General features: G+C 44.6%; 1 protein-coding gene across 1 annotated transcript in view; it reads left to right on the top strand.

Annotated features, from left to right (window-relative positions):
- The window catches only part of kcnk5a (potassium channel, subfamily K, member 5a), a 64,867-nt gene extending 51,976 nt beyond the window's left edge, over nt 1-12,891 (top strand). The window contains exons 2-5 of the mRNA XM_020489409.2: nt 1,974-2,085; nt 2,687-2,853; nt 3,018-3,186; nt 10,700-12,891. Of these exons, the coding sequence (XP_020344998.1) occupies nt 1,974-2,085; nt 2,687-2,853; nt 3,018-3,186; nt 10,700-11,655 (1,404 nt within the window). The 3' untranslated portion in view covers nt 11,656-12,891. The remainder of the gene's footprint in view (nt 1-1,973; nt 2,086-2,686; nt 2,854-3,017; nt 3,187-10,699) is intronic.
- Nucleotides 12,892-15,736: the final 2,845 nt, after the last annotated feature.

Below are 15,736 nucleotides of genomic sequence, written 5' to 3'. Positions count from 1 at the left end.
TGCACCATCGAGAAAGGCCTGACCGGTTGCGTCATGGCCTGGTGTGGGAATTGCTCCGTCCACGACCGCAAGTCCCTCCAGCTGGTGGTGAAGATGGCCCAGTGCATCACTGAGACTGTTCTCCCACCCATCCAGGACATCTACTCAAAACGGTGCCTGGGCCATGACTACATATGACTAATAAAACTTTAAACTTGTAATGATTATTTAGGTCCTCCTTGGAATCTCGCTCATCTCCCATTTACAGGTTTTGTTCGGTTCTTTTTTTGTGTTTGCACCAGCTGCAATTCCTGAAAAGGCCTGCATACTTAGTATGTCAGAGGAAGAATGCCTAGTTATGTGTAAGTGAAGGAAAATTCATACACCAAGTCGTCACTGCAGTTTGGTAAAAAAACATGACCTAGTTTTGTCATATCTGGGTATGTGAGTGGGCCTGGGAAACTGCTAAATGTGTAAAACTACATTTTGGAAGAGTTCACACAATCCTGAGACTGTTTCCCTCCATTTTCAACATTAGCTCTCTACTTACGCTCCCAACTTAAACCAAAACTAAACTCTGCTATTGCCTTACTGACTTCCCATCTCTAAATACAGAGACATTATGACATTAAGGCCAAAACCTTTGTTCAGTTCAAATTACTTCGTCACTATTGGCCTATTTATTACCTTACCTCCTTACTTCATTTGCACACACTATATACAGATTTTTCTATTGTGTTATTGACTGTATGATTGTTTATCCCATGTGTAACTCTGTATTGTTTTTGTCACACTGCTTTGCTTTATCTTGGCCAGGTCGCAGTTGTAAATGAGAACTTGTTCTCAACTGGCCTACCTGGTTAAATAAAGGTGAAATTTAAAAAAGTTACAATTATAGAGGCTGTGATTTTGACCAGCCGATAATCGTCTGGAAAGACGACTATGTGTTAACCCAGTTTGTCCTTTTTGTCTTTGATTGTGTAATTGCATAATGGTTGTTTATGGACAAAAAGTACCCGTCTTCCTGTGTCACTCCACCAGCATATGCAGTGTTTTTTTTATTGTAAACCCTTCAGGTTAGGAATGGGCCTCTAGGGTCCTTGAGTGCAATTGTTTTTACATAATTTTTTTTAGCCTTTATTTAACCATTTAAGCTAGTTTAGAACACGTTCTCATTTACAACTGCAACCTGGCCAAGATAAAGCAAAGCAGTGCGACAGAAACAACAATACAGAGTTACACATGGAATAAACAAGCGTAACACAATAGGGAAAAAAAGAAAGTCTATATACAGTGTGTGCAAATGGCATGAGGAGGTAAGGCAATAAATAGGCCATAGTAGCAAAGTAATTACAATTTAGCAGATTGACACGAGTGATAGATGAGCAGATGATGATGAGCAGATGATGGTGTGCAAAAGAGCAGCAAAGTAAATAAAAACAATATGGGGATGAGGTAGGTAGTTTGGGTGGGCTATTTACAGATGGACTATGTACAGCTGCAGCGATTGGTTAGCTGCTCAGATAGCTGATGTTTAAAGTCAGTGAGGGCAATGTATGTCTCCATCTTCAGCGATTTTTGCAATTCGTTCCAGTCACTGGCAACAGAGAACTGGAAGGAAAGATGACCAAAGGAGGTGTTTGCTTTGGGGATGACCAGTGAGATATACCTGCTGGAGCGTGTGCTACTAGAGGGTGTTGTTATCGTGAACAGTGAGCTGAGAAAAGGTGGAGCTTCACCTAGCATAGAATTATAGATGACCTGGAGCCAGTGGGTCTGGTGACGAGTATGTAGCGAGGGCCAGCCGACTAGAGCATACAGGTCGCAGTGGTGGCGCTTTGATCATTGGATCATCAGTACATCTGGAGATAAAATCAACTGCTCACAGGAAGGATGTGGCATGGGAAATGGGCCTGTTTATAGCAAGAGAAATTACATGCATCCCAGTTTTGCCTTCAATTCACTAACTGCCACACTGCTGTTATTGTGCCCAGGTGGTGTCGGATGCTGCCGGACAAGGTGTCACCATCACTGGCAGCAAGACTTTCAACAACTGGAACTGGCCCAATGCTGTCATCTTTGCTGCTACTGTCATCACAACTATAGGTAGGCAAACTGTCCTGAGGGTGTCACATGGAGCTTATGTAATTGTGGTTTATAGTCAGGAGAAAAGGGAATATCGTAACTGATGCAACAAGACAGGAATATATTCCATAATAATTTATTGTGAATCTTATTTCAAAATCTTTCTGTAATGATCTGTGGATCTTATTTCAAAATCTTTCTGTAATGATCTGCTTAACTTTACTCTAATGGGATAAACTCTCATTTAGGGTGGACTGCTTTGCCCTTTTAGTCCATGTCTGTATAATCTAATGGTACGGTACAGATCAAATGGGATCGGGTAAAGAAAAGCCAGATTAAAGAAATGGTCTTTATTGTTGGTATAGTTTGTCAGCAGAGTAATTTATCTTATTTTGGTACTCTGAATGCCAACAGTTATTTAAAAATGATTTTACATGTTTATTCAGCCTTGCCAAGTCTCTATCATTTCTCATCACTGAAAAATATTTTATAAACTGTGGTTATGCGTTCTTTTGGTAGAATTTGTTATCTGAATTGGTCAAAACAAAGAAGTGTTAAGGGTTGAATGCTGTTGATTTGAATACTACTATTAACCCCTTCCTATCCTTTCTTGCTCTGACAGGTTATGGCAACATTGCCCCCAAAACGTCAGCAGGACGGGTGTTCTGCATCTTCTATGGGCTCTTCGGTGTGCCACTCTGTCTTACCTGGATCAGTGAGCTGGGGAAGTTCTTTGGAGGCAGGGCCAAGCACCTGGGTCAGTACCTTACCAAGAGAGGGGTTTCACTGGTAAGAAAGATACTTTTTGTCTTATAAATATTTGTTCATCTAACATGGCTAATTTGTCTTTGTCTAAGTTAAAATGATCAGAGGGAAATAAGTGAATGTGTTTCTTTGCATTCCACTGCATTTGACTCACTTCATCGGTTTTTGCATTGTTTTTTGTTTTTCAGCGAAAGGCCCAGTTCACTTGCACAGCCATCTTTGTCCTTTGGGGTGTACTGGTCCATCTGGTCATCCCCCCATTTGTATTTATGTCTCAAGAGGGTTGGACCTATGTGGAGGGCTTGTACTTTTCCTTTGTCACCTTGACCACGATTGGCTTTGGTGACCTTGTAGCAGGTAAGCTCATCCTCCCCTTGCATTATCAAGCTTTTTGCATGTTTATGGGTATTTGTCCTTACACTTTGCTAGTGATGTTTTTTTGCCAACTTGTATTTTGTAAGGTACCTCTTATTTTCAACAAACCTTTTTTACCCAATATGGTAAAGTAGTTCTCATGCAACAATGTTCCCACTTCCTCAGAAATGTGCTTAATAAAACTGTGAAGTGATAATCTCACTTTTAAAAGTTTATATTCTGTTAATGCATACAAAAAATAATGTTGTTGATTCGTCCTATACTCGTATTTGTGGCCAAAGCATAAATTTGAGAGAAAACACTTAAACCCCAACCCAAACTTGTATCTCAAACAGACCATTTCAAAAAATTCTTGCTGTTTCCACATAGAGGAGGATTTCATGGAAAGTGAGCCGTCTACTCGCATTTGGACTGTCCCCGCCAAAAAAATGTATTTTCTTTCGACCAATCAATTGGTCTACATTTTTAAATGTGTTTTTTTTCCATATATAGACACACCCTATGTGTTTCAATAAAACCAATTATACACCTGCACGTCAAACATCTCATTCCAAAATCATGGCCATTAATCTAGTGTTGCTATCTCCTTTGCTGCTATAACAGCCTCCACTCTTCTGAGAAGGCTTTCCACTAGATGTTGGAACATTGCTGCGGGGACTTGCTTCCATTCAGCCACAAGCATTAGTGAGGTCAGGCACTGATGTTGGGTGATTAGGTCACGGTCGTCGTTCCAATTCATCCCAAAGGTGTTCGATGGGGTTGCGGTCAGGGCTTTGTGCAGGCCAGTCAGTTCATCGACACCGATCTCGACACCTATTTCTGTATGGACAGGAACACAGGAACATTGTCTTGCTGAAACAGGAAAGGGCCGGTTCTGATTTTTATATGCACATTTTTGTGGAACAGTTTCATTTAATTTTGATCTCAAAAAGTCATGTGGTTAATTTAAATGCTAATTAATTTAAAATTATACAAATATAAAAGTTACTTCAAATCAAATCAAATCAAAATTCTAAAAACATACTTCATTTACTTCCTGTTTTGAAGTGAAGAGAAAATTACTTCGAAGCTCAAGTTAAGACAATTTATAGGCCTACATTTGCGCGCAGGCCAGTTATATGCCTACTTCTATATGCGTAATGTCACGCCTTGGTCTTAGTATTTTGTGTTTTCTTTAATTATTTGTTCAGGCCAGGGTGTGACATGGGTTTGTGTGTTGTGTTTCGTATTGGGGTTTGTAGTATTTGGGATCGCGGCTGATTAGGGGTGTTGTATAGGCTTGGCTGCCTGAGGCGGTTCTCAATCAGCAGTCAGGTGCTTCTCGTTGCCTCTGATTGGGAACCGTATTTAGGTAGCCTGAGTTTCGCTTTGTCTTTCGTGGGTGATTGTTCCTGTCTCTGTGTAGTGTTCACCAGATAGGCTGTAATAAGTTTCACGTTCCGTTTGTTGTTTTTTTGTATTTATTTTGTTATTTCATGTATCGTCACTTTTCCTTCATTAAAGATCATGAGTAACCACCACGCTGCATTTCGGTCCGACTCTCTTTCAACAAACGAAGAACGCCGTTACAGAATCACCCACCACACACGGACCGAGCAGCGTGGTAACAGGCAGCGACAGCAGGAGCAGCGAAAGGAGGACGTTATGGACAGCAATGGCATGGATTATACGACGTGGGAAGAAATCGACAGGTGGGCGGCCGACCCAGAGAGAGTGCAGGAGCCCGCATGGGATTCGCTTGAGCAGTGCGAAGAAGGCTATAGGCGAATGGAGTCGAAAAGGAAAACACGGCGGCGCAGAGCGAAACCCGAAAGTCACCCCAAAAAATGTATTGGGGGGGGGCTCAGGGAGAGAGTGGCAGAGTCAGGAGTCAGACCTGAGCCAACTCTCCCTGTTAATCATGAGGAGCAGCGATATAAGAACTTCTGGTCTTGGGAGATGATATTAGACGGAAGAGGACCCTGGGCTCAGCCTGGTGAATATCGCCGCCCCAAGGAGGAAGCAGAGGCAGCAGGAGATAGGAGCCGGCGATACGAGGGAACACGGTTGGCAAGGTAAGCTTGGGCAGGCTCGGTGCTCAAGAGCTCCAGTGCGCCTGCACGGTCCGGTCTATCCAGAGCCACCTCCACACACCAGTCCTCCGGTAGCAGCTCCCCGCACCAGGCTTCCTGTGCGTGTCCTCGCTCCAGTATCACCAGTGCCCGCACCACGCATCAGGCCTACAGTGCGCCTCGCCTCTCCTGCTCTGTCGGAGTCTCCCGCCTGTTCAGCGCAGCCAGCGTTTTCCTCCTCTCCTGCGCTGTCGGAGTCTCCCGCCTGTTCAGCGCTATCAGAGCCTTCTCTCTCTACAGCGCTGCCGGAGCCTCCTGCCTGTTTGAAGCAGCCTGAGCTGCCAGTCTGCAAGGAGCTGCCAGTCTGCAGGGAGCTGCCAGTCTGCAAGGAGCTGCCAGTCTGCAGGGTGCTGTCAGCCTGCATGGAGCAGTCAGAGCTGTCAGTCTGCATGAAGCAGCCAGAGCTGTCAGTCTGCAAGGAGCTGTCAGCCTGCATGGAGCAGTCAGAGCTGTCAGTCTGCAAGGAGCTGCCAGTCTGCAAGGAGCTGTCAGTCTGCAGGGAGCTGTCAGTCTGCAGGGAGCTGTCAGTCTGCAAGGAGCTGCCAGTCTGCAAGGAGCTGTCAGTCTGCAAGGAGCTGCCAGCCTGCATGGAGCAGTCAGAGCTGCCAGTCTGCAGGGAGCTGCCAGTCTGCAGGGAGCTGTCAGTCTGCAAGGAGCGGTCAGTCTGCAAGGAGCGGTCAGTCTGCAAGGAGCTGTCAGTCTGCAAGGAGCTGTCAGCCTGCATGGAGCAGTCAGAGCTGTCAGTCTGCAGGGAGCTGCCAGTCTGCAAGGAGCTGTCAGTCTGCAAGGAGCGGTCAGCCTGCATGGAGCAGTCAGAGCTGTCAGTCTGCAAGGAGCTGTCAGTCTGCAAGGAGCTGCCAGCCTGCATGGAGCAGTCAGAGCTGCCCGTCTGCAGGGAGCTGCCAGTCTGCAGGGAGCTGTCACTCTGCAAGGAGCGGTCAGTCTGCAAGGAGCTGTCAGTCTGCAAGGAGCCGTCAGTCTGCAAGGAGCTGTCAGCCTGCATGGAGCAGTCAGAGCTGTCAGTCTGCAAGGAGCTGTCAGTCTGCAGGGAGCTGCCAGTCTGCAAGGAGCTGTCAGTCTGCAAGGAGCTGTCAGTCTGCAAGGAGCGGTCAGTCTGCAAGGAGCGGTCAGTCTGCAAGGAGCTGTCAGTCTGCAATGAGCTGTCAGTCTGCAAGGAGCTGTCAGCCTGCATGGAGCAGTCAGAGCTGTCAGTCTGCAAGGAGCTGTCAGTCTGCAGGGAGCTGCCAGTCTGCAAGGAGCTGCCAGTCTGCAAGGAGCTGTCAGTCTGCAAGGAGCTGTCAGTCTGCAAGGAGCTGTCAGCCTGCATGGAGCAGTCAGAGCTGTCAGTCTGCAAGGAGCTGCCAGTCTGCAGGGTGATGTCAGCCTGCATGGAGCAGTCAGAGCTGTCAGTCTGCATGAAGCAGCCAGAGCTGCCAGTCAGCCATGATCTTCTAGATCTGCCAGTCAACCAGATTCTTCCAGATCAGCCTGTCAACCAGAATCTTCCAGATCTGCTAGTCAACCAAAATCTTCCAGATCTGCTAGTCAACCTGAATCTTCCAGATCCGCCAGCCAGCCAGGATCTACCGGAGCCTACTACCTACCTGAGCTTCATCTCAGTACTGGGCTTCCTCCCAGTACTGGGCTTCCTCTCAGTACTGGGCTTCCCCTCAGTTCCGGGCTGCCCCTCAGTTCCGGGCTGCCCCTCAGTTCCGGGCTGCCCCTCAGTCCCGAGCTGCCCCTCAGTCCCGAGCTGCCTCAGTCCCGAGTTGCCCCTCAGTCCCGAGCTGCCCCGCAGTCCCGAGCTGCCCCTCAGTCCCGAGCTGCCCCTCAGTCCCGAGCTGTCCCTCAGTCCCGAGATGCCCCTCAGTCACGAGCTGCTCCTCAGTTCTGTGGGGTTCTGGGTGAGGACTATTAGGCCATGGTCGGCGGCGAGGGTGGATTATCCCAGGACGCGAAGGGGAGGAACTATGACATTTATGGAGTGGGGTCCACGTCCCGAGCCGGAGCCGCCACCATGGACAGACGCCCACCCGGACCCTCCCTATGGTTTTGAGGTGCGTCCGGGAGGCCGCACCTTGGGGAGGGGGGGTTTTGTCACGCCTTGGTCTTAGTATTTTGTGTTTTCTTTCATTATTTGTTCAGGCCAGGGTGTGACATGGGTTTGTGTGTTGTGTTTCGTATTGGGGTTTGTAGTATTTGGGATCGCGGCTGATTAGGGGTGTTGTATAGGCGTGGCTGCCTGAGGCGGTTCTCAATCAGCAGTCAGGTGCTTCTCGTTGCCTCTGATTGGGAACCGTATTTAGGTAGCCTGAGTTTCGCTTTGTCTTTCGTGGGTGATTGTTCCTGTCTCTGTGTAGTGTTCACCAGATAGGCTGTAATATGTTTCACGTTCCGTTTGTTGTTTTTTTGTATTTATTTTGTTATTTCATGTATCGTCACTTTTCCTTCATTAAAGATCATGAGTAACCACCACGCTGCATTTCGGTCCGACTCTCTTTCAACAAACGAAGAACGCCGTTACACGTAATCAGGTGTGTGCCCTTAACATTGACAGGAGTGCTCCAAACAAAACACAATGAATAAATTGACAACTCTGAAAATTTAATGAAATAAAGCAACATTTGTTTCTAAATGTTGTGAGCTCTGCAAAAGTGTCCCGATAATATGAGAACGGTAATTGACTAATATTAATATATGGAATGCATTAACAGAATTTACGGTAACCAAACAAACATTGTAGTTTATTATGGGAATTAACGGTCAATGTAAGCTGCTACTGCTGATATACAGTATGTAATGGGGAATTGATTGACAAACATGTAAAGGGAAAACGATTCACACAATTTATGAAACAATGAATGTGCATGAAATGGTGGGAGAGTGCGCATTCCTGAGAGAGATGTGCCTTATAGATCTTAGCTCATTTCACTTCTTATTGGACCTCCTCAATGGATTAGTCCACTGAGACGGATGCAAATCAGACTGGTGTTACGTGCCATAAAAAATATCTATTTGCGACTGCTCGGCTAAAAAGAATTTACCAAACAAGAGTTGCAGAGTTGCAAAGAAAAAGCCATATCTCAGACTGGCCAAGAAAAGATTAAGATGGGCAAAAGAACACAGACACTGGACAGAGGAACTCTGCCTAGAAGGCCGGCATCCCGGAGTCACCTCTTCACTGTAGACGTTGAGACTGGTGTTTTGCAGGTACTATTTAATGAAGCTGCCAGTTGAGGACTTGTGAGGTGTCTGTTTCTCAAACTAGAAACTCTGATGTACTTGTCCTCTTGCTCAGTTGTGCACCAGGGCCTCCCACTCCTCTTTCTATTCCTCTTTCTATTCTGGTTAGAGCCTGTTTGCTCTGTTCTGTGAAGGGAGTAGTACAAAGCGTTGCACGAGAATTTCAGTTTCTTGGCAATTTCTCGCATGGAATAGCCTTCATTTCTCAGAACAAGAATAGACTGATGAGTTTCAGAAGAAAGGTCTTTGTTTCTGGCCATTTTGAGCATGTAATCGAACCCACAAATGCTGATGCTCCAGATACTCCACTAGTCTAAATAAGGCCAGTTGTATTGCTTCTTTAATCAACAGTTTTCAGCTGTGCTAACATAATTTCAAAAGGGTTTTCTAATGATCAATTAGCCTTTTAAAATGATAAACTTGGATTAGCTAACACCATGTGCCATTGGAACACAGGAGTGCGGGTTGCTGATAATGGGCCTCTGTACGCCTATGTACAGTTGAAGTCGAAAGTTTACATACACCTTAGCCAAATACATTTAAACTCAGGTTTTCACAATTCCTGACATTTAATCCTAGTAAAATTTCCCTGTCTTAGGTCAGTTAGGATCACCACTTTATTTTAAGAATGTGAAATGTCAGAATAATAGCAGAGAGAATTATTTATTTCAGCTTTTATTTCTTTCATCACATTCCCAGTGGGTCAGAAGTTTATTTACACTCAATTAGTATTTGGTAGCATTGCCTTTATATTGTTCATCTTGGGTCAAACGTTTCGGGTAGTCTTCCACAAGCTTCCCACAATAAGTTGGGTGAATTTTGGCCCATTCCTCCTGACAGAGCTGGTGTAACTGAGTCAGGTTTGTAGGCCTCTTTGCTCACACACGCTTTTTCAGTTCTGCCCACAAATTTTCTATAGGATTGAGGTCAGGGCTTTGTGATGACCACTCCAATACCTTGACTTTGTTGTCCTTAAGCAATTTTGCCACAACTTTGGAAGTATGCTTGGGTTCATTGTCCATTTAGAAGACCTATTTGCAACCAGGCTTTAACTTCCTGACTGATGTCTTGAGATAACATAACGATGGTCATTATGGCCATCAGATCAGAGGACATTTCTCCAAAAAGTACCATGTTTGTCCCCATGTGCAGTTGCAAACGATAGTCTGGCTTTTTTATGCCGGTTTTGGAGCAGTGGCTTCTTCCTTGCTGAGCAGCCTTTCAGGTTATGTCGACATAGGACTCGTTTTACTGTGGATATACATACTTTTGTACCTGTTTCCTCCAGCATCTTCACAAGGTCCTTTGCTGTTGTTCTGCGATTGATTTGCACTTTTTTGCGCCAAAGTACGTTCATCTCTAGGAGACAGAACGTGTCTCCTTCCTGAGCGGTATGACGTCTGCGTGGTCCCATGGTGTTTATACTTGTGTAATATTGTTTGTACAGATGAACTTGGTACCTTCAGGCATTTGGAAATTGCTCCCAAGGATGAACCAGACTTGTGGAGGTCTACAATTCTTTCTATGGTCTTGGCTGATTTATTTTGATTTTCCCATTATGTCAAGCAACGAGGCACTGAGTTTGAAGGTAGGCCTTGAAATACATCCACAGGTACACCTCCAATTGACTCAAGTTATCAGAAGCTTCTTAATCCATGACATCATTTTCTGGAATTTTCCAAGCTGTTCAACTTAGTGTATGTAAACTTCTGACCCACTGGAATTGTGATACAGTGAATTATAAGTGAAATAATCTGTCTGGAAACAATTGTTGGAAAAATGACTTGTGTCATGCACAAAGTAGATGTCTTAACTGACTTGCCAAAACTATAGTTTGTTAACAAGAAATTTGTGGAGTGGTTGAAAAAGAAGTTTTAATAACTCCCAACTTAAGTGTTTGTAAACTTCCGACTTCAACTGTAGATATTCCATTAAAATTCTGCCTTTTCCAGCTACAATAGTCATTTACAACATTAACAATGTCTACACTGTATTTCTGATCTATTTTATTTTAGTAGACAAAAAAATAGCACCTTTCTAAGTGACCCCAAACTTTTCAATGGCAGTGTACCTCTTTCGAAAAATTGGACATTGACATTTGTACATACTCAAACTTTCCCTTCCTGCTTTTCTTTTTTCAGGCGTGGATCCAAATGCAGACTACCCCACTCTGTACCGTTACTTTGTGGAGGTGTGGATTTACCTGGGTCTGGCCTGGCTCTCCCTGTTTTTCAACTGGAAGGTGCGCATGGTCGTGGAGGCCCACAAGGCTCTGAAAAAACGACGCAAGCGGCGCAAGCTCTCCCTTAACGAGCTGAGGAACTACAAGGAGAGTCACAAGCCCCTCTACCTGCCGCCCACCGCCAACGACGTCAACATCTTCAGCTTCCTGTCCAAGAAGCAAGAAGGCTACAACGACCTCATCAAACAGATTGGTGTCAAGAAAGATGGTAGCGGGGACCACTGTGATGGTAATGATGCCAGTAACAAGGCCAAGGAGGCGAACCGCTCCCAGAGCTGCATCGACACGGTTACCTGCACCGGCAACACTATTCTCAGCCTGGACCGCTCACCGCGGCAGAAGCGGCGCTACAGCTTCAGTGACCGCGTCACAGTGGCCTTCTCAAAGTCCAAGAACTACCTCCTGGGCTCGGAGAACGGGATGCTGCTCACAGAGGACCATGGTGAGGGTGATTTGGACGGGGACCAGGAGAGGATGTACGAGAACCAACTGGACAAAGAGGTGGGCCAGGAGAGCGGAGGTGGCAGCCTGGGCGGTGGTGGAGGTTGCGGTATGGGTGGTCGACGGCTGTGGGACTCCAAAGAGTACCAGTCCCTGATCTTCCAGAATGCGAACATCACTTTTATTGACGAGGAGAACGTCCTCAACAACAACCTGGAGGATGAGGACGATGATGCTAAAGCCAAGCTGTCAATCACCACATGCGACGAAAATGTAGAGTCGGAGACTGACTCCAAAGAGGAGCAGGGCTCTGAATCAGAAGAGTCCGTGTTCACCAGCGATGGATCAGAACATGACCACTCTTATGAGAAGCTTGTGGAGGAATATTCAAAGGAGGACAACACAGAGTCCTGAGGAACTGAACTGGTCTTGACTGAACTAAACTTGGAATAATCCCTCATTTGTCATCGCTATGACAAAAACATTTTTTTACAATTTAAGGCATAGCCACATTCTCGTTGAACTTGGATCTAATGAAGGAGAAATCTTTTAATATTCTGTTAATATCAAAGACTGTGAAATGAACATTACAGGTTTTATGTCTATCACTCTGGTGCATTTTTTCAGATGTAAGTGGTATATTGCCCGTGTCTTATATTCAAAACCTTTCATTGGAGTTGAACACATCTTTCATCTCTGAGTCTTTCATGCAATTTTTTCTCAAATACCGTGAGAACATTTTGCTTAGTCACCAATACATCAGATAATAACAGGCTCACCATTTAGTCATTTTAACTAACGTTTAATCCAATAGCAGAAAATACATTATACAATTTTCAAAACTGATCTTTTTGAAGTGCTGAATCGAAGGAACAATAGATCGTATTGAAGAATACTGGTTGATGAAGGATGACAGTGGACAATGTAGTAACTAGGCACTATACACTTTTGTTTCAGTAGTCTTCAGTTTTGAGCATGTTAATTCGGTTATAGTTAAATTAAGAAATTACAAGATAATCATATAAAGAGTAATGAAAAGCAGATACTTGGAGTGGACAAGTGACTGTGAATTTGTTTGTAAATGCACTTAGTTTTGAAACGGCCATTTTGATTAAATGTTTAGATTTTTGTGCTAAGAATTGTGAAAGTGTAATAGATGCTTTTGAAAATTGCACCAGAGTGATTGAAAAAGACGAACAGTCTTCCCTCAAATGATCAAATAACGTGTCTATATTAAACAATGAGTTTATGAACTTATTAACTCCTTCTGGTAATAGACTAAATGGAGTGACACCTATGGACTTATAGATAAAGTTGTCCTACATTAATTCACTACTGTTTTCAGAAGATATGGTCGTCTAACATTTGTTTGAAACAAGATTGAGTTTTTCAATCAATTTGAGATGTTAATATGAAATAGCAAGGGTGAATACATTTTTCAGAGGATTGCTCCTTACTTCTTTGATTTATATTCACCATATTGGTGTTTTTTTTTGTGATATTTATACAATGAAGAAAAATGCAGCCCTTTTGTTAAAGTGGCAATCCACAGTTGCTACATACATTTTTGGACGTATACATTATTGATATACACTGAATGTACAGAACATTAGGAACACCTTCCTAATTTTGAGTTGCACCCCTTTTCGCTCTCAGAACAGCCTCAATTCGTCAGGGCACTACAAGGTGTCGAAAGCGTTCCACATGGATGCTGGCCCATGTTGACTCCAATGCTTGCCACAGTTGTCAAGTTGGCTGGATATCTTTTGGATGGTGGACCATTCTTGATACACATGGGAAACTGTTGAAGCCCAGCAGCGTTGCAGTTCTTGACACACTCAAACCGGTGCGCTTGGCACCTACTACCATACACAGTTCAAAGGCACTTAAATACACTGCTCAAAATATAAAGGGAACACTAAAATAACACATCCTAGATCTGAATTAATGAAATATTTTTATTAAATACTTTTTTCTTTACATAGTTGAATGTGCTGACAACAAAATCACACAAAACTTGGAAATCAAATTTATCAACCCATGGAGGTCTGGATTTGGAGTCACACTCAAAATTTAAGTGGAAAACCACACTACAGGCTGATCCAACTTTGATGTAATGTCCTTAAAACATCCCTACAACGCCTGGGCATGCTCCTGATGAGGTGGCGGATGGTCTCCTGAGGGATCTCCTCCCAGACCTGGACTAAAGCATCCGCCAACTCCTGGACAAGTCTGTTGGTGGATGGAGCGAGACATGATGTCCCAGATGTGCTCAATTGGATTCAGGTCTGGGGAACGGGCGGGCCAATCCATAGCATCAATGCCTTCCTCTGGCAGGAACTGCTGACACACTCCAGCCACATGAGGTCTAGCATTGTCTTGCATTAGGAGGAACCCAGGGCCAACCGCACCAGCATATGGTCTCACAAGGGGTCTGAGGATCTCATCTCGGTACCTAATGGCAGTCAGGCTACCTCTGGCGAGCACATGGAGGACTGTGCGGCCCCCCAAAGAAATGCCACCCCACACCATGACTGACCCACCGCCAAACGGTGGAGGATGTTGCAGGCAGCAGAACGTTCTCCACGGCGTCTCCAGACTGTCACGTCTGTCACATGTGCTCAGTGTGAACCTGCTTTCATCTGTGAAGAGCACAGAGCGCCAGTGGCAAATTTGCCAATCTTGGTGTTCTCTGGCAAATGCCAAACGTCCTGCACGGTGTTGGGCTGTAAGCAAAACCCCCACCTGTGGACGTAGGGCCCTCATACCACCCTCATGAAGTCTGTTTCTGACCGTTTGAGCAGACACATGCACATTTGTGGCCTGCTGGAGGTAATTTTTCAGGGTTCTGGCAGTGCTCCTCCTGCTCCTCCTTGCACAAATGCGGAGGTAGTGGTCCTGCTACTGGGTTGTTGCCCTCCTACGGCCTCCTCCACGTCTCCTGATGTACTGGCCTGTCTCCTGGTAGCACCTCCATGCTCTGGACACTACGCTGACAGACACAGCAAACCTTCTTGCCACAGCTCGCATTGATGTGCCATCCTGGATGAGCTGCACTACCTGAGCCACTTGTGTGGGTTGTAGACTCCATCTCATTTCACCACTAGAGTGAAAGCATCGCCAGCATTCAAAAGTGACCAAAACATCAGCCAGGAAGCATAGGAACAGAGAAGTGGTCTGTGGTCACCACCTGCAGAACCACTCCTTTATTGGGGGTGTCTTGCTAATTGCCTATCATTTCCACCTGTTGTCTATTCCATTTGCACAACAGCATGTGAAATGTCAATCAGTGTTGCTTCCTAAGTGGACAGTTTGATTTCACAGAAGTGTGATTGACTTGGAGTTACATTGTGTTGTTTAAGTGTTCCCTTTATTTTTTTGAGCAGTGTATTTTATCTTTCCCATTCATCCTCTGAATGGCACACACAATCCGTGTCTCAATTGTCTCGAGGCTTAAAAATCATTCTTGAACGTGTCTCCTCCCCTTCATCTATGCTGATTGAAGTGGATTTAACAGGTGACTTCAAGAAGGGATCATGGTTTTCCCCTGGTTTCACCTTGTCAGTCTGTCATTGAAAGAGCATGTTTTGTACACAGTGCATACTCATTGATTCTTGAAGAATATAACTATAAAAGCTGTCGTACCCATCACTAACTTGTTTTACTCTAGTGTTTGTAAACTATAAATGTAAACAAACACTTTAGCCTCAAAAACATGGTTCAAACGATGTTATATCATGGATGGTTCGTCCTTGTATCCATAGCTCTGCCTATGAATTTAAGAGTGGTTACGTTTCTACATCCCCTCCCTCAGCTTTTTTCCAAAACAGTGGGGGGTTGACTGCTTTGCAACTATTTCAATTGCGGATTGGCCCACTTTAATTGCATACTGGCGTAAATGTCTCTCATTGCACAATTTCATCAACTGATGAGTGCAGTGTAAAATCCATTTCAATGCAGATTAATGTTGACCACCTTAGCCAAGCCCTTGTCCTTGAAGAGGTTGAGTGGTTTTGTGTGCAATTTTCCCTCTCCCTTTGTTTTCTTATCATTTCTTTGTTTCACTAAGTGAAACCCATGTTTACTTTTAATGTCTGAGATTGATATTTGTTTGACTGCATTTTTTAGGGGTCAAATTCTGAACATGAATACCATTTTGAGAGCTTCCTGAACCAATTAGATCCAACCTGGAAAGTGAAACCTTGACGTGTTTTTTTGGACCAATGCAGAGTAGACTTGCGTGCAAAATAGGGATTAGTGTTCCATTAGACATTTTAGCCAAAAGGTGGGATATCCATAAGTGCCCCATTCATTGTATTCATGTGACGCGTTCTTACACGCTAGTACTGCGACACGGCACAGAACCACCTTGAGTTTAGAGTCTGGTTTCCTAGTGTAGAGTTGTTGTTTTTTTACTCTCTCTCTTTTTCTCTGTTATTCTTTTGTAAAAATGTTATGGTCCCTTGCCTCTTTTGAATGTTGAATCGGCTCATTT

Source organism: Oncorhynchus kisutch, linkage group LG8 (genome assembly GCF_002021735.2).
Source record: "Oncorhynchus kisutch isolate 150728-3 linkage group LG8, Okis_V2, whole genome shotgun sequence".
NCBI classification, from domain to species: Eukaryota; Metazoa; Chordata; class Actinopteri; order Salmoniformes; family Salmonidae; genus Oncorhynchus; species Oncorhynchus kisutch.
Note: the sequence above shows the minus strand (reverse complement) of the source record. Positions and strands in the feature narration are given on the sequence as shown.